Source organism: Talpa europaea (genome assembly GCF_964194135.1).
Source record: "Talpa europaea genome assembly, chromosome: 15".
Lineage (NCBI taxonomy): Eukaryota > Metazoa > Chordata > Mammalia > Eulipotyphla > Talpidae > Talpa > Talpa europaea.
The window spans coordinates 72,410,432-72,430,285 of record NC_140083.1 but is presented as its reverse complement, the minus strand read 5'-3'; the positions used below and the strand labels follow the sequence as shown (position 1 = coordinate 72,430,285).

Genomic DNA, 19,854 nt, shown 5'->3' with positions numbered 1-19,854 from the left:
TTTAGAAAATGTTACCTTTCAATTTCATTATTTAAAATGTCCATTCCTATTTTTAGAAGCTGTATAATCTGGCATAAGTTCCCATTACCATGTCTAGGTCACAGTTTTCTCTTCATAAAGTGGAGATTATAAGCTCCTGCCTTATTGGATTGTTGCTAGAAATGAATGAGACATTGTGGGGCCTCCCTGGTGGCGCAAGGGGTTAAGACACAACCTATGAAGCTCACTGCAGCCACTTCAGCACAAGTTCGATCCCTGGCCAGGGAGGTGACCCACATGGCTCAGCAGACCTCTCCTGACTCACCCGCTGCTCCCCTCAGCAGTGTATTTCAGTCAATCTGCCTCTTCTATTCCCCCCACTCTGTCTCTAGTGAATCCCCTCACTCCCCAAAACTCTGGCCTGTACCCCGGTTCTTGTATGTATAAATAAATCTTTTTAAAAAAATAAAGAAGAGACAGCGTGGTAAAATACCAAGTACTGTACCTGAGTTCAGTGAAGGGGGCTTGTTATTTTCTATTATGTTTGGGAACTCTCTCCAAGGAATGCTTTGTGATTATTTTCTGGATTTGTCCTTCATGTTTTAGTGTTGATTGGCTGCTAAGAAATGAAAAATAGATCAGCCTAGGGGGAAGAGCTTCACTTTTAGGGACTACTATTTAACTTATATATTTTAACCACATAATAAAGGCAACAATTTAAACTTCAGACCAGTTGTACAGGCTAATTATGCACAGCTCCTGCTCCTTCTATTATTGTTCACATAAAAAAGAAAACAAGAATGACCTAAATCTAGTTTTTCTTATAAAAATAACCAGATGATTTGGAAGGATGGATTTGAAGCTATTAAGATAAATATTAGCCAAATGAGTTCTGTCTTTTCTCTAGTAGAAAAGGGAATGGGAAATAGAAAAGTGTCTTTTAGGGCCTCCCTGATGGCGCAGTGGTTGAGCGCTGGGCTGCGAAGCTGCCCGCAGAGCGGTTCAATCCCCGGCCACCAGCAAGGGTCCCACATGGTACACAGACCTTTTCTGTAGTGCCTGCTGCTCCCCTCAGCAGTGTGTTTCATCAGTCTGCCTGTTCTGTTCCCTGTGCTGGCTCTGATAAATTCTCTCACCCTCCAGGCTTCTGAATGTACCCAGTGCTTGTATAATTTTTTTTAAAGTGTCTTGTACACACATGTGCTTTGCTACATCACCCTCTCTCTAACATGACACTGGAAGCAAGTTCGCAGATGACACTGTTCACAAAGTACTTGCAGAAATTCTTATCATAAATAGCTTTGGGTGGGACCCAGACAGGTTTGTCTTAAATCCCTCCCTACTTTACAGAGGTCTGCACTATAGACAGGTTCCACTAGCGAACATTCCTAAAGCACTTCAAAATTTATACACTTATTTATTTATTTATATTTTACAACATCGTTCATTTTTGTGCAATGTATGCATATATATTTTCTCCTTTCAGGTGTAGCTCCCATAAAATTCCCAACACCAGTTCACCCGTGCACCATCACCATAGTCCCTTGTGCTCTTCTCTCCCCTGTTTTGATCCCTCTTCCTCCCCATCCCTTGCAGAATGTCTCTGATTTACAGTTGCCAGCTAATTTTGTTTATTATTATTATTACTGTAAAAACTTTTTCAACTTGTACCGTTTTTTTTTTCTTCCACAACCCAATGTGCCATTAGGTGGGGGAAGCAGCAGAAAAATACAATTACTTTGTCTACAATTATCAAGCCAGCAGTACAAAGAAGATTAAAAACACCCCAGGCAATGGCATCAGTCCTTCCCTAAGCCGCCGACCCCCACTGCCTCATTTTCATATACAAGACAGTTGTTCATTCTCTCCTGTTCCCAAAGCTTACTTTAATTGCTTTGCTTCACAGATGCCATGGATTTCTTTCCAAGATTCACTTCATAAGACTAAATTTTACAGTTTTATCTCATAAGTTTCCCTCCAAGAGAATAGTTATTCTGTATCTTTAGGCTCAAAGAGTAAGTCAAGTTTAAATTAATAACTGAAATTTTTCAGTTTCTTTTTTTGGTAATTGTAGTAATAATAACTCTAGGTTAAGACACATCAATAAGCAAACAAGAGGAAGGTATGTGAGTTGTCTGTCATGGATTAAGCAATTAATAAATGTTAGCTGAATGGATTAGTTCAGCCACAATGCCACACTCTGCCTTGATCTTCGTTTTTTAACTGGCAGGTAATAACATTTCCTGCAAATCAAGCTGTGAAGAACAAAAGCCTATATCAAGTAGCAGAGCATTTCATAAATTTTCAAGTGCAATGGCATGAGTTCTGAATGGAATTTGTCTGTAATGCTATGTATTCCGAAGACAATCTTTACGGAATCTGAGAAGAGTTGAAAGTCTAAATTATGGTCTCTATGAGGGAAATAATGCCATTTTCCAGGCTAGTCAAAAGCTTTCTGATAAGTATATTCTAATACCAAATATAATTTATTTTGCTAGTAATAGAGAATCCTTGAGGAAATCATATTTGGTGATGAAAACTTTCTCTCTCATAGAAAGGAAATGTAAAATCTGATATTAAAAACTTAAAAAAACAGCAGAACTTTTGGAATGACAGAGTAAGGAACTCAGTGGACCCTCTCCCATCAAACCCATATTTAACTGGTGAGCATTTTTTTTTTTTAAATCATTTAGTCTCTGGAAATTTTCCTAAGGGCACACAGTTCTGTTTATGGACAATCTACCTCTGGTGTGTAGTGAAGAGACAGGGGCTCCTTCTCCCTTCAGCTCCCAGTCTGGGGTGAGTTTCACCCTAGAAGAGAAAGACTAATGGTGCTTCTCATTTCAGAGGTGCAGAAGCTCTAGTCTGGCAACACAGAGAAAGGCTCTCCTTTCGCTGACCCGATTCCCACTCATTGGATGGGAGCTCTAGTCCACGCCTAACAAGCTAAGAATGCTGGGCCCTCTTCACCACCATCCCAGTTTGCTCAGAGTAAATGCTCCACTCCTAGAAAAGCAGACCAGGGCTTGTCACCACCACTCCTCCCGCATGCCTACCCAAAGAGTGGAGTGTCACTCTGGGGAAAAAGAACTCCCTATCTCAGCTCCAGTGGGACAGGGGTCTACCCAGGGGAAAGCCACACCATAAAGAGAAAGAAGACTCACTATTTGGAACAGGGAGTAAAGAACCCTATGCCTAAGGGCATTATTGAACATCCCATAAATCTTTTTTTTTTAAAGATTTATTTATTTATACAAGCACTGGGTACAGTCAGAAGCGCGGGAGGGCGAGAGAATTCACCAGAACCAGAGCAGGGAGCAGAACAGGCAGAAGGACCGAAGTACACTGCTGAGGGGAGCAGCGGGCGGCAGGAGAGGTCTGCGCGCCATGTGGGACCCTCACCCCGTGGCCGGGGATCGAACTGGCGCTGCAGAGGCTGCGGGCAGCTTTGCAACCCAGCGCTCAACCGCTGCGCCACTGGGGAGGCCCCATCCCATAAATCTTAATGAAAAACAGTGAAGGTGTGGTGGAAGCTCTGACACATGTAGAATGACAGAACAGGCAGAAGTACAGAGAACCAGGGATAATCAAGAAAAGCCCTCCTGGAATTACAGTCAACCCAAGGACTCAGGGAGGTTGTGTACAAGTATTATGCTATATCTGTCCAAGAATAATCAGAGGAGGTTTTGAGGGGCCTTGAAAATACTCCCTAATCTGCACACAGATCCATCAAAACAAGATGGAAAAGCCTCATGGGCATAAGAGGCCTAAACACAACCCTTACCAAACATTGACTGAACCAGAGGCTACTCTTACCAAGAGCAGGGGCAACCGCTATGAAGCCAGACTTAGTGGCACAGTCATTCTTGGTAGTAGGGAAGGCTGTGTGCAAGACCAAGGTTAAGCCTCCATAGGAATTATCCAGGAGAGATTTTCTAAACTACTAGTACTTGGTTAAATGCAGGGGGGAAAAAAAAGTAAAACTCCCTGAGCTGGAAGAGCAGCTTCCAAGCCACCACACACATCAAACACTTAAAGGTAAAAATCTACACTTGATCTTAGCCAAAAGGCCAAGAAGTGATAAGGTAAAAATCTAACTGGCTAAAGGAATACAAGTACAACCTTTGATAAGTGGTCTATCCCAAACCAGAAATGATGCCTAACTAGTCAAACTAAGAGACAAAAATAAGGGATGAGAGGGGGATGAGAGAGAGAGGAACATCAGAAGGACACAGTAAAGAAAATAGATTTTGTAGAACTAGTTTAGCTACATCACTAAACAGATGAGCAAATGACCAAAGAAACAAAAAATGTAATGGGGATTGGTATGCAGAGTTGCACAAATAAATTATGTAAGATGTAAATGAATTATGAAAATATTGTTTTAAAAATAATTATGAGACCAAAAAAAGGAAAATGTGCCTGATACAGAGAAAAAACTGCCTTCAGAAGAGGTCCAGATTGTGGACACAGCAGACAAAGATTTCTGATTAAAGACATATTCCAAGAACTACATGAAACCACGACTAAAGGATTAAGGAAGTCAGGATGACAATGCATTATCAAATAGAGAATAAAGAAATAAAAATTATTAATATGAACCAAACTGGAAATTCTGAAGCTGAAAAGTACATTAACCAAAATGAAAAACTCAAGAGGCCCAATATAGTAGATTTGAGCTTACAGAAGAAAAATCAACAAGTTTGGAAACAGATGGAGAAGTTCATTTATGAGGCTGGTATTACCCTGATACATTGCCAGTAAAAGAGATCGCAAGAGAAGAAAACTAGAGACCATTATGAATCTTTATGAATATAGGGAGGAAATGTCTTCTACGAAATATTGGCAAACTGAATTCAAGAACATATAAAAGTATATACCATGACCAAATGGGATTTTTTCCCAGGAATGGAAGGTTGCCTTAGCATATAAAAAATTGATTAATGTAACATAACACATTAATAGTACATTTTAGTACATAGAAAAAGAACCTGACAAAATCCAGTATCATTTTATGATAAAATGGTGAGCAATTAGAATGGAAGGGAACTTTCTCAAGCTGATAAAGAAAATCTACAAACATCCCACAGTTATCATAGTTACTGTTGAAAGATTTAATGTTTTGTGGGAACAAAAGGAGGGTGCCTGATTTCACTACTTTTATTTAACATTGTACCAGAGGTTCTAGCCAGGGCAATTATCCAAGAACAAGAAATGAAATGCATCCAGATTGGAAAGGAAGGAACAAAACTCTATTCACAGATAACAAGATTTTGTATAGAAAATTCTAAGGAATTCACAAAAGATTAGGATAAATGAGTTCAGCAACTTTCCAAGATAAAAGATCAAAATGCCAAACTCAATTCTATTTCCATATATTAGAATGAACATTCTAAAACTAAAAATTCAGGAAACGACATCATGTAAAATAACACTAAAAAGAATGAGATGTAATTTTAACAAAAGATGTGCAAGATACGTATAATGAAAACTCCTTAACATAGTTGAAAGAAATGAAAGAAATTCTAAGTAAATTTTTTAAATCCCACATTCTGGCTCATAAGACTTATTTAAGATGGAAATATGTCACACAACGACCTACACATTCAATACAATCCCTTTCAGAATCTGTTGACCTTTTTGCAGAAATTGATAAGATAGTCTTAAAATTCATATGGAAATACAAAGTCTCAGAATAGACAAGCCATCCTGAAAAAGAACAACACTGGAGAATTTGCACTTTCTGACTTCAACATAACTCAAAAGTACAGTAAACAGAAAGGGTGGAACGGGCATGAGTATAGATATAGATCAATGGAACAGAACGAAGCATGCAGGAATAAACCCTTCCATTTATGGTTAATTGCTTTTCAACAAAGGTGACAAAATGATTCAATGGAAAAAAGAACTGTCTTTTCAACAAATAGTTTTAGGGCAACTTGGTATCCCCATGCAAACGAAGGAAAATGTTCTCCTACCTCACATCATACACATAACTAAAATGGTTCATAGTCCTAAATGTGAGGGCTAAAATGATAAAACTCTAAGACAACAACATAGGAATAAATCTTTGTGATCTTGGGTTAAGTGGTGATTTCCTGGAAACAAAAGAGAAAATGGATAAATTGGACTACATAAAAAAAAATTATGCTGCAATTGATACCTCAAGAAAGTTAAAAGACACTTTTGAAAAGTAAATTGAAGACAACCTACCACAAAGGAGAGAGAATAATTGTAAATTATATATATATATGCAGGGCTTGTATCCAGAAAACATAAAGAACGCTGAAATCTCAATAAAAATGAACAAATGACCCAATGGAAAATGGACAAAGCATTTGAATAGACAAATCACAAATGGCTAATAAACACATGGGAAGAAGCTCAGTATCATTAGTCATCAGACTATAAACCAAAACCACAATGAGATATCACTTCCTTTATATTACATTATATTAATTATATTACAAGGAGCTGATGTTTCTTCTTCATTTGTCATTCTTATATGCAGTCTAGGAGAGTTGTAGTAGTTCCATAATCTCACAAAGACTTGGTTTGATTAGTTTTTACTTTCAGCCAATCCAGTAGATGGATGTACATGGTCTCTCACTCTAGTTTTAATTTGCACTTCCATACTGAATAGTAACATTGAGCATCTTTTCATGTCCTTACATTCCATCTACTTGTCTTCTTCAGTGCAGTAGCTACTCAAATCTCTAGCTCAGATTTTATTGAGTTGTTTCATTTTTATTTAATGGTTTGAGAGTTCTTAATATATTCTGGGTATCCGTCCATTACCAGATACATATTTTACAAAAAATTTCCCCAGTCTGAGGCTGATTTTTTCATTCTCCTAACAGTATGTTTTGAACAGTGTAAGTTTTTAATTTTGATGAGGTTTACCAATTTTTCTTTTATAGATTATGGTTTTGGACATATATCTAAGAAATCTTTGCCTGACCAATGTTACACAGATATTTCTCCTGTTTTCTCTTAGAAAATTAGTTCTCTTCTAGAAATTTATAGAAGTTAAAATTGCAATTAGATCTATGATCCATTTTTCATTAGCTTATATATGTGATGGCAGTGTATGAACTGAAGTTCGTTTTTGTGTGTACAGATGGATATTCAATTGCTCCAAAACTATTTTTGGATACAACTATCCTTTCTCCACCAAATCTTTTTTTTTTTTTTTTTAATAGAGGCATGTTTATTTATTTATTTATTTGTTTGTTTTGTTTATACAAGCACTGGGTACAGTCAGAAGCGCGGGAGGGTGAGAGAATTCACCAGAGCCAGAGCGGGGAGCAGAGCAGGCAGAAGGACCTAAGTACACTGCTGAGGGGAGCAGCGGGCGGCAGGAGAGGTCTGCGTGCCATGTGGGACCCTCCTCCGGTGGCCTGGGAGCAGCCGGGGATCGAACTGGCGCCGCAGAGGCCGCGGGCAGCTTCGCAACCCTGCGCTCAACCGCTGCGCCACCGGGGAGGCCCCTCTCCACCAAATCTTACCTTTATAAAAAAATCTTACCTTTACAATAATAATAATCATTATTTGTCTTGATGCTAACACCACCCTGTTTTGATTACTGCAATGTCATACTGAATCTTTAAATTAGGTAATGTCAGCTCTCCAAATTTTTCTTTCCAGAATTGCTTTGGCTAGCTAGGTCCTTTAAATTTTTATTAGGATTGCATAGTGAGTGATCCATCTAGTGAGAATTGGCATCTTAACAACACTGAGTGTTCTCATCCGTGAATGAGGTAAATCCCTTGACTTACTTAGACTTCAAATTTTTCCATAATGTTTTATACTTTTCAGGGCACAGACCTTGCAGATCATTATGCAAGGTTCATGATGAAGTATTTTATATTTTTATACTACTGTAAATGGTATAAAAGACATTTTAAATTTCAATTTATGCTGGTATATTGCTAGTTCAGAGACACATTGATTTTTGTATATGGTTTCCATCTACCCAACAATGCTCATTTTTTAGTTCTTGATCTTTGGACACCCCACCAGAATTTTTATATGCATCTGTCTACAAACACACACACACTTTACCTCTAGCATCTAGATGCTTGTTATTTCTTGTTCTCATCTGGTTGCACTAGTTATATCTCCAGTACAAGAGTGCATAAAGAGTGGGCATCATTTCTTTATTCCTGATCGTAGGAAAAAGGTACAGTCTTTCACTATTAAGTTTGATATTATATGTGATATATGAATATGTATGTATGTATGTATTTTGTGAAGGCCCTTTGTGTCAGAGGTACCCAAGATCACCTCAGCTCACAGAAAGATTCACAGGATTCAGAAGTTGTTTTACTCATGGTTAGTTAATTTCAATAAAAATATACAGAGTGGAAGAGCACATGGGGTAAATTCCAGAGGAAACTATGTACAAGCTTGCAAGTGTCTCCTTCTGGTAGAGTAACATGGTAGACGTGTAATTCTATCAGCAACCTTATGAAACAAGTGCCAAGTGCTGCTAACTAAAAAAGCTCATCTGAGTCTAGGTGTCTGGGGTTTTTGTTGGGAACCCATGATGTAAGCAAAGAGCACCGGTGTGACTGAGCTTACTAAAGTTCCAGACCTCCAGAGGGAAAGAATGTGTTTACCACAAATCACACTGCTAGTGTGATCACAGCATGGCTCAGAGCTCACACATGCAAATACATTGATTAGACAAGCCATTCCAAGAGCTCAATTCCCTGAAGCAGGCAAAGGACAGTCATGAAAAGAGATCTTTCTTGGGAATGTACAAGGATTAGGTAACCCATTTCCACACACTCTTATCAGGTTGAGTGAGTCTCTTCTAATCTTAGGCTGCTGATAATTTTTATCGGGAATACATACTGGATTTTGTCAAATGCCTCTTCTGCATGCACTGAAACGATCACTTGCCTTTTCATTTTACTTTTTATATGATGCATTACACTGATGGCTGTTCAAATATTAAACCAACCTTGAATTTTGGGGATAAATGCTATTTGGTCATATTGCATTAAATTTCTTGGATACTATTAAATTCGATTTGCTAAAATTTTGGTTAGAAACTTTTCATAGATGCTTGTTTTCATAGTTACTGGACTCTGATTTTCTTGTAATGTCTTTAACTTTGGTACCAGTATAACACAGTTTTGTAGATCAGTTGTTAAGTTTTACCTTCTTTTTAATTTTCTGAATATTTGTGCAGTAGTTTTCTTCATGGGTGTACTTTTCCTACAAATTCAAATTCTTCAATAGATATTGGGCTATTTGTGTTATTTATTTCTTCTTGAAGGATCTGTAGTAGTTTGTCTTAAGACAAACTATTACCTAACTTGTCATACTGATTGACACTAAGTAGTTTATAACATTCCCTTATTGTCTGCAGAATATGTGGACAATAATACTACCTCTATCATTCTCATATTAGCAATTTGTATTTTCTCTTTTTCTCCTGTTCTGCTTTGCTAGAAGTTAATGATTGCACTGATGCACCCCAAAAAGCAGCCTTCGGTTTCACTGATTTTCTCTTTTTCCACTTCAATGATTGCTGCTGCTCTAAATTTTATTTCCATTTCCCTGCTTAAGTTTAATTTTCTCTTCTTTTTCTAGCTTCTTAAGGAAGAAGCTGTGGTCAGTGATTTGCGACATTTCTCCTTCTCCAATATAGAGATTAATTTAGTTATGAATTTCCTTCAGTACTATTAAGCTGCATACCACAAATTTAATATTTATATTTCCCGTTTTTATTTCTTTGACCAACCGATTACTAAAATATGTGTTACTTATTTACAAAATACTTGAGAAATTTATAGATCCTTCTTTAATGATATCTAATTTAATTTCATTTTGACCAGATAACATACTTGATATGACTTGGATTCTTATAAATTTATTGAGATTTCCTTATGGCCCAGAATATGGTCCATCTGTAGTTCTCTGTAGTCGGAAAAAAATGACTTTAGGTCATTTCTTCACAAATAGTTTTGTCACATAACTGGTCCAAAGTCAAATTTGCCAAAGAGAAAAAAGTATGATGACAAAAAGTGGGACATCCAAAAGAATATAAACATGAAAAATTAACAAAATTAAAAAGACTTCTTCATATGTGTGTGTAGATTTGTGGCAATACTGTACCAAGAACAGATCTTCTTCTGTGGATTGTACCTACATATTTGTCTTCTAACTCTTTCATTCACATATTTATTATACAATTTCTTGTATTTTTTGGTAATCAAACTTGTTGGAAGTGTGAAACTGAGATGTTAAGTTAGGTCAAAGACTACTATAACTAGAAAATAATGTATCAGCTGGAAAGAGTTGGTTTCTTATTTCACTGGTGAAGAAATGAAACCAAGCTGATAATCAGGTTAAGTACATTAAAAGTTCCCTATCACAGCACTGGAGAAATGAAGCCAAGGAAAATGAAAGCAAATTGTCAATCAGTTCTCTCTTTAAAGAACTGAAACCAAACTGTCAACCAGTTCTTTTCTCTTTTATGGGAGAACAGCTGGATGGCCGGTTACGCAATAAAAATGTTGGTGGTTAACATACTTGTGGTAAAACAGCTGGATCAGGGAAAAACATGTATTTAGCTGTTGCTGGGTATAAAGGCCTATAAATGTTAATTAGCTCAAGGGCTGACAGTTTTGTTCAAGTCTTCTATATCATTATTCACTTCTACTTATTTTACCAATTATTGAGAGGAGTGTTAAACTCTCCAACTACAATGAGATTCACCATTTCTCTTTGCAGTTCTCTTAGTTTTGCTTCATGTATTTTGTTATTATTTTTTTTTTAAATAGAGGCATGTTTTGTTTTGTTTTTTTAATTTATTTGTTTGTTTGTTTGTTTATACATGCACTGGGTACAGTCAGAAGTGCGGGAGGGTGAGAGAATTCACCAGGGCCAGAGCGGGGAGCAGGCAGAAGGACCGAAGTACACTGCTGAGGGGAGCAGCGGGCGGCAGGAGAGGTCTGCGCGCCATGTGGGACCCTCCTCCGGTGGCCGAGGAGCAGCCGGGGATCGAACCGGCGTCGCAGAGGCCGCGGGCAGCTTCGCAACCCAGCGCTCAACCGCTGCGCCACCAGGGAGGCCCTGCTTCATGTATTTTGAAGCGTTACTACTAGGTGTATAAATGTTAAGGATTGCTCCTGATGAACTGACTTCATTATCTTTAGGAAATAGTGTTCTTTATCCCTGATACTGCTTGGTTTACATGGTCTTCTAAAATCTACTTGGTTTACATGGTCTGTGGTGGTGGGATATGGGTAAGTTGGCAATGGGTGCACTATGATGGTAATACCTGATGGGGGAATCCCAATATTGCCTCAATTAAAAATAAAATAAAATCTACCTTAATATTAACATACCAGTTAAGTTTTCTCATTACCAGTGTTAGCAGTGTGTCTCTCTTTCCATTTAGTTTTGTATTCTATGTGTGTATATTCAAAGTGGGTTAACTGTTAGCAATTTATACTTGGTTGGTGTTTTTTAATCCAGGATGGCAACATCTTTAAATTGGGGTGTTTAGAGCATTTACATTAGTATGATTATAAATGAGATTGGGTTTAAGTTTATCATCCTATTTGCTTTTTATTTGTCTTACCTGTCCTTTGTTTCCTTTTTCATTTTTTTCTATATTCTTTTGGTATTGAGTACTTTTAGGATTATACTTTATCTGCTTTGGTACCTTAATACCTATAAATTTTTATTTATCTACATACCATGAACAGACACAGCTCAGAAATATTACAAGTTTAGTTCCATTAGACTAAAACAAATATAGCAATAAAAATAAGTCACATGACTTTTTGTGCATATAAAAGTTGAGAGTACACTATACTGTTGTCTATTAAGTGTGTTGTCTATTAGGTAGTATGTCTAAAAAGACAACACACATATCTTAATTTAAAATTCTTTACTGCTGAAAAATGTGACAGAGACATAAGTGAGTATGCCCATAGACTTGCTCCATGCAGAGTTGCCACAAACCTTCAATTTGTAAAAATGCAATAGCTGTGAAACAGCTTGTATTTATTTCTTTATTTCCAAGCACTCCAAAACCTACTCCAATTTAGCTTTTCTAGTTTCTAGCCCACTGTCTCCCACTACCATCACCAAAAAGACAAAAACACCTGTAGGATCTCCAAAGAGCTTCAATTCATGTTGCTAAATACTATGCATTTTTGTCAAGCTTCATCTTACTTGACCTCTCAGAAACTTTCCACACAATTTACCGTGCCCTGAATTATTCTTCTCTTGACTTCCTTGAAATCACACTGAAGATTGCTTTTATATATTTTTTTAAAGATTTATTTATTTATTTATACAAGCACTGGGTACAGTCAGAAGCTCGGGAGGGTGAGAGAATTCACCAGGGCCAGAGCGGGGAGCAGAACAGGCAGACTGACAAAATACACTGCTGAGGGGAACAGCGGGCGCGGCAGGAGAGGTCTGTCATGCCATGTGGGACCCTCTCCGGCGGCCGGGGATCGAACCAGCGCTGCAGAGCCTGCAGGCAGCTTCGCAGCCCAGAGCTCAACTGCTGCGACATCAGGGGAGGCCCTGCTTTTATATTTTTAACCACAAATTCTCAGTCTTCTCTGCACCATGACTTCTCTTTGGTCTGTACATTTTTAGGGGTCCTTATGGCTCAATCCTAGCTCTGTTTTGCGTCCTTCATAGCATTCTCAAACACAGTCTTCAAAAATTAAGTAGTTCACAGGCATTTTCAAAGGAAAAATAATAAAAGATTTGTTCACATACATTTTGTAAAGTTGAAATATAAGGTTAATGATGTTCCATGAAAATCTCTTTATAAATGTTACCAATTTATTATAATGCCTAATTTGATCTACGTTTATCAGCTAGTATTCAGCAAATATGGTGGTGTAAAACCAAGTAAACGTTTACATCATTTTCACAGAATAGTCCAAATCAATTTGCTTTCTTGACAAGGGTAAAGGAGGGACTAAAACCAAAGAGGTTTTCTCAGCTAAAACAGGTAAAAGTTGTGACATTGCTGAGGTGTTTGTTAAACCCAATTTAATGTCCAATCTAAAGAAGCGATTGACAAAATTTCTTTATTAAATGTCACAATATGACAGAGAAATTATCACATGAATGATAATATAGCACATGAATGAGTTTCAGCTATATTTCATTTTAAAATTGAACAAACTACTTGTGAATAAAATATGAATCAGATCTAAATATATCTATGTGTATACACATATAGTATGTGTAAAGTAGAAACACTCAACTTAATGTGCTGCTTGCAATTTTTTCATTTAGACAATGATATTTTTATGAGCTGTGACGTGGCTTTACAAAGGTGTAATATCCAAAACTGAGAAACCATGAGTTACACAGATAGCAAGGAAAGGTACTGCTATATTACTTAAAGATGTTTTGAACATATGAAACAGAAGCCAACAACAAGCCTCCTGACTAAAATTGAGTGGTTGGAAATATTGAAAATTGACTATCATCAAATTTTGACTACTCAGAGTATGTTCTCTCAGATGTTGTGAAAAGAAATGGCTGCGTTTGCAAGATTACTCTTCCCACTCAAGTTTATTGGCTGTTAAGGAAAAAACATCTCTGAGGTGAGTTTCTGAGATGAGAGATGAGATTTAAAAACAACATTTTTCTTGATGCTGGTAATGCCAATAAAGTCATCTTTGCTTTGCAGAGGACTGGAATACAGCTGAAATATATTTAATATCTTAAGTAACCTGAAGTTACTACTTCAAAGCCAACATACTCCAATTTTTACTGCTGAGAATAAAATACCAGATTTTTCAAAATCAAGAAACTATGCTACAAAAAGCTCAGTGGCTAGGGTATGATTCCTCCCCCAAATCTGATAGCTATCTTTACTCATCAAGAGACTGATTTTATTATTGTGGGTATATATAGAACATACTCAAATGTTACAAGAAAACACGAGGAGATGCTTTCTAAAGAGTGAAGTAATCAAAGAATGACTAAAGATGTATTTGCCTCCATCTTCCAAATATCCAGGCTGACTGAAAACATTTCACCTTTATAGTTGCTTAATATTACAAGTTAATCAATTTGGTAACTGACAAGGCACTATAAATATTCCTGAAGGAGAAATCCTCTCATAGTTTCTCAGTGGATTTGATCTTGATATTCCAAAACATCTGATAGCACAAGCAAACCACTTGCACATCTTGACCATCTATAATTATAGCATGGGATTTCCTAAATTAGTAGAAATATAGGGGGGGAAATCAAAGTGTCTGGGTCGAACCAACATCTCAATCTATCTATCATCAAGTTAGGTACAGAATGAGAGTCTACATAAAATATTCTTTTCAATGATAATAAAACATTAGTTTTTAAAATACTGCTTTTTTGTTTAAAATTGGTGATTTGCATGGGCAATAAAAGTTTGAGAAACACTGTCCTCGGGCTCTTACGACATCTACAGAAGCTGAGGACAAATCGCAATTTCCAGCTTAGCGTTCTCTGAGTTCAACTCATCTAGCCAATGGCCTCTCTGACTTGAAGGCTTCAGAAGCACGGTAAACCTGTAATAGGTCCAAAACCAAACTCTTTATCTCCTCTGTATCTTTGCCTTTTTCAGTCTTCCCATCTCAGGGAAAGCCTGTCCCACTTCCTTGTGGACTGTGCCAGAAGCCTAGCACTTACCAATATGGAGCCTGAAGTAATCTACTCCTGCCTGTCTCCCACCACGCACCTAGACCAAGTCACCTTCAACTCTACCCTGGACTGTACTGCAGCTTCCTGACTAGTCTTGCAACAGCTGTGACAAAGTAAAAGGCAGCCCAGCAGGAGAAGGCCTGCACCAGTACGCAAATGTTATCACTGCTATCACCAAACAGAATGTAGGAAAGAGAATACAGGTACTAATATCATTCTGTTGCTTATTCACCTGATCTTGGGAAATCATTTCCCCCTCCCTTAGTTAAGCCATCAGATTGTCCTAAAAGCATGAGTTGATAAGTGGAATCTGGGAAGTATCATTGAAAGTACAGCTTTATTACTGCCATAGAAAGCTTATAATCCTGAATAGATGTTTGTCATTTTTCAGTTCCCCTCATCAGTGTGACAGAGAGAAGTTGAAATTCCCTCAGAGATAATACAGATCTACTTATTACAATTCCAATGAGGGATAAGACAATGACAAGGAGGGGGCCTCCCCAGTGGCGCAGCGGTTGAGCGCTGGGCTGCGAAGCTGCCCATAGCCTCTGCAGTGCCGGTTCCATCCCCGGCCACTGGTGAGGGTCCCACATGGCTTGCAGACCTCTCCTGCCACCCGTTGCTCCTCTCAGCCGTGTATTTCTTCAGTCTGCCTGTTCTGTTTCCTGCTCTGGCTCTTGTGAATTCTCTCACCCTCCCACGCTTCTGACTGTACCCAGTGCTTGTATAAATAAATAAATCTTAAAAAAAAAAAAAAAGACAATGACAAGGAGACAGAAGATCAGGATAGTCAGGATATAAAAAGTCAAAGGAGTAATGGCATTACCTTCAACTTCTTCCTGCAGATAGGCAACTTTCCTAATCTGGGGGACATAAGTCCAGGGATGCCTCCCAGTGGAGGAACAAATGCCAAGTACATCGGGACAGAGTGTGCCTGCTACTTCTGTCAGTCTGGTCTGCCTTGGGAAGCACCTTAGGCTTTCCTCAAGGTGTCTGGTCAGTGAAAAGCTTAAATAGAATCATCACTGACCTCATGACTATTGTGAAAAATAAAATTAGTGGGTTGTCGGAAAAGTCATGATGTATTTTTTTCTGGTTTTCGAAGGTCATTTATTCATATAAAGAAAGAAGATAAATCAATGATATATTCCCTGTTTTGTTCAATAATCTTTTGTCATCTTTCAGTGAGCGTGGTAATTCCTCGTTTATAGGGGGGAGCTGTTTCTATTGGTGGAAAACTGAACAAGGTGCTGATTTACAGCCTCATCTGAATTGAACATTATATCACGCAAGGGGTTTTTAAGAGTGAAATGAGTGGAAGTCTTATGGCACAAGGTCAAGTGAGTATGGTGGATGTGGCAACACATCCCTTCCAAACTCCAAGAATTTTGATGACCAAACTTGTGTGTATTCTCACGTTGTCGTGATGGACCACAATTCCTTTACAATTAATGAGCTCTGGATGTTTCTGGATGATGGATTCATTCAAACTGCCCATTGCTGACAGTACACATTTGACTGGATTGGTTGGTTCTTTGGTAAGAACTTGAAAAATATGACACCTTTAAAATCCCACCACAATGAGAACATAACCTTCCTGATACATGTCTGCTTTTGATGTCATTTGAGGCGAACCATCATGTTGGGACCAAGACCGTTGGTGACCGTTGGTGCACCACCACAATCCATTTCTCATCATTAGTTATCAGTCACCTCAAAAAAGGATCGTTTTCCTCACATTTAATGAGCATATTGCAGATGTTTATACTCGTAGTCAAATGAACTTCTTGAGTTCATGAGGAACCCAAATATAGAGCTTGTTTATGTCTCAGAGATTTTTCAGGTGGTTATGAATGCTTAAATGATGATGTTCAATGTTTCTGTAATCTCTCGTGTCGTGTAACATGGGTTTGACTTGATCAATGCCTTTATTTTGTCATCATCAACTTCAGTGGACTCCCTGACCAAGAAGCATCATTGTGACAAAAATCATCAGCACGGAATTTTGTGAACCATCGCTGTCACTGACATTCTTGTAGAGCATTGTGACTGTAATCTTTACTCAATTTTTCACAAGTTTGATGCATGTTCTTCCCTTTAGGGAAGTAAACCAGTAAACTATGGTGAAAATGCAGGGTTTGATCTTCCACCTTCAACTTGTAAAATCTCCAAAACTCAAACAAATCACTCCTTTTTTTTTTTAGACTGTAGCTAGGACTGTCAAATGACTAGCAATAACATAGATGTGAATACTCTAGTACTTCTAGAAATGAACTAGTGCAATCTCTTGCAAAAATGCATCATGCCTTTTCCAACAACCCAATACATGTACTGAGTTTACTTATAGTTCCTTGGGTATCTTGTCCTGGACTCCCCCAACTCCTAAGGAAATGTAAGCTCAGTAGTGATTTTCCACACTCAAATTATGTCATGGAAACTTTTCACCTGGAAATGGCCATGAGTACTACCACAACCAGAGTCAGGGTAATGTTTTCCTAAAACACTTGTGAATGGAATACAGAATCACACAGAAGGTGTATTTTCAAGAAGTATATCTGCAGATCATAGGTGGCATATTATGGTCATGAATGCTACCCATAATATACACGGAGGTACTAGGAAGAAGTCTTCAATGAAAGTAGTTCAAAATGATCTTCTTTCACAAAGTAGAATTTATTATCTCATCCAATGGTAAAAATGTTAAACAGTGATTTAAATTGGTTGGTACAAAATTCATCTGCATTTATTTTTAGGATGTATTGTATGTGTGTGTGTCTGTGTGTGTTTAAAAAATCTTCCCAATCATATTTGGCTTAGGCTAGCATTAAAATTAATCTTCATTCCATAAATACTGCTGAACAGACTATTCAGCTTCCTCCTCTTCTGAAAGAAACTAACAAGTATGACTAGAGAAACTCACATGCAGAACGTTGACTGCATTTTTAAAAATTAACCTGTCCTTTTAGACAGCATTCATATGTTTACAGGAACTAAGAAAATAGAGTAGCATTAAGAAATTGTAGGGTAGCATGATATGGGTCAAAGAAGAATGTGGGATTAAATGCGAAAGGTTCACAACTATTAACAAAAGTCAGTCTGCTGTACTGAAATCAAGCAAAGTTGCTATGATGACTTCAGAGAAAACAGCATTTCTTACAAAGAAATGAGACGCTATAACTAATCAGATATATGAGACATTTGTTAATGCATTTATAGTCTTCATAAAATGATCAAACAGAAAATTCTGATGTATATGTGATGGAAAAGAGAATGAAAGGTGGGAGAAAATGACTGTCTCTGGTACTGATCCAATCATCATAGCTAATTCAACACATATCTACTGAATGTCTACTATATGCTAGGTTCTGTTTTCTAGGCTGAATGTCTACTATATGCTAGGTTCTGTTTTCTAGGATACCATAGCAAACAAAACATACCAAAACCCTGCCTATATGGAGCTTCCAACAGAGCAAAGGATTTAAAACATGGGCTTTTGAGCAAGACATATACATGAATAACTCAAGGACTTGTTATGGAAAAAAATCAAGAAGGGGGTTGCTAATAAATATATATATATATATATATACACTCACATTTATATTCATAGAGATATGTACATACGCACAAATATATAAAAAGACTGTTGATGACAGTGAAACTAAATCTATAAGCAGAGAGCACATTCAAAAAATTATTTTTGCTGAAATCAAATACTGGCAAATACGTTCCTCTGATGAAGACTGATTAGACTATTACACATATGATCAAAAGGAAAATTTATTTAATGACCACTGCTATACAATGGAATGGGATGAAATCACAATTTGCAACCAACATATACAGAACAGACCAGTTTCCACTGGATAAAAACTTAAAAGCTTAAGTGAATTTACTGAAAAACTCTTGAACTTATCTAGAAATATGTTTCTGCAGTGGGGGAAAAAAAAAACAAAAGAAGTACTGATTATAACAAAGGAGTTACTGCAAGTATGGCAACTTACTGCAAAGATTATTAAAGTAAATTTACGCAGTGATCTCAGCAGAGGCGGCAGTTTCTGTTTAGTCCAACAATCGTTTAAAATCGATTCTGCCATTTTCCACTCAACCCATCGGTGTAAACAGTGTACAGTTGCCATGTTACTAGGAAATTTTAACCCTAACAAGAGATGAATTGGGAGTACTCTTGGCAATCAGATGCCACTACAAGGGCTGCACATTTCAATAAACAAACAAAAGCAAAGTAGACAAAAATACAACGCAGCCACAATACAAATGCCGGAGTCAAAAGCGGAGGAGGGAAACAACGTTGAAACGTTCCAGGTCATCAGTTCTGTCCACTGGAAAAAAAAAAACAACTAAGAACTTCACCATCTGGAGGCTTAGAACATACACTCCGTACCCCAAGTTTCCAGGACTGTCCACCAAGAAGGGGGAGCGAGTACACATGACTCCTCCTAGGCCTAACTAAGACACAGGTCGAATCCCACTGTACGGGTGGGTTGGCAGGTACACCTGGAGCACAGGTGAGTAACAGGCTCGAAGCCCAGTAACTCCCATCAGAATGCGAAACACAAAGTTTAAGATGACAGTGGAGGGAGCAGGCGGACAGTCACGGCAGCTAGAATAACTGTAATAAAGCCACACAGCCTCGGCGAGCCCCCGGAGCCATCTCTGCCATTCGGAATGGCAGTACCTGGCCAAGCCTCGGGGGCCCGGATCGTCGGGCCCCCGGAACTCAAGTGCCAGCCAGCAGCGGGTGCGGGGGGGACCGGTTCCCGGGAAACCCCTCCCGCCCCTCTCCCCTCAACCCCGCCCATTGGGTCCGCCCCGTCCCGCCGGCGACTCACCGGATTCGCTTCCCACATAACGGTGGCGAAATCCAGCGGAGAGAGCCTGGGGGAAGGGGCTAGCCGCGGGGCCGGGGTGTTGGGTTTTTTCCGAGGGTCCCGGGGAGCGAAGGCATGGGGAAGCCACCTTTTTCCAGGCCTTCCTTCTTCCCCTCCCTGTCACAAGCCAGCGACTCCAGCCCACCGAACCTCCCTACTTCCGCTCGCAGCCGGCCAACCAGCGCTGGCCCCGCCCACCCCCGGAAGCTGGCCCCGCCCACCCCTCCCTTCTGGACCTGGAGGGCGGCCGGGGGGCGTGGCTTGCGAGTGTTTTGGTTGTAAAGGAGCCGAGGCGCTTGTACTA

The 19,854-nt window shown here is 38.6% G+C and overlaps 1 protein-coding gene across 1 annotated transcript in view; it reads right to left on the bottom strand.

The window, feature by feature from the left end:
• PARP11 (poly(ADP-ribose) polymerase family member 11) overlaps positions 1-19,529 on the bottom strand; it is a gene marked incomplete at both ends in the record, with an annotated part of 36,171 nt that extends 16,642 nt beyond the window's left edge. Inside the window, one exon of the mRNA XM_084255617.1 lies at positions 19,512-19,529. Within this exon, the coding sequence (XP_084111743.1) occupies positions 19,512-19,529 (18 nt within the window). The remainder of the gene's footprint in view (positions 1-19,511) is intronic.
• Positions 19,530-19,854: the final 325 nt, after the last annotated feature.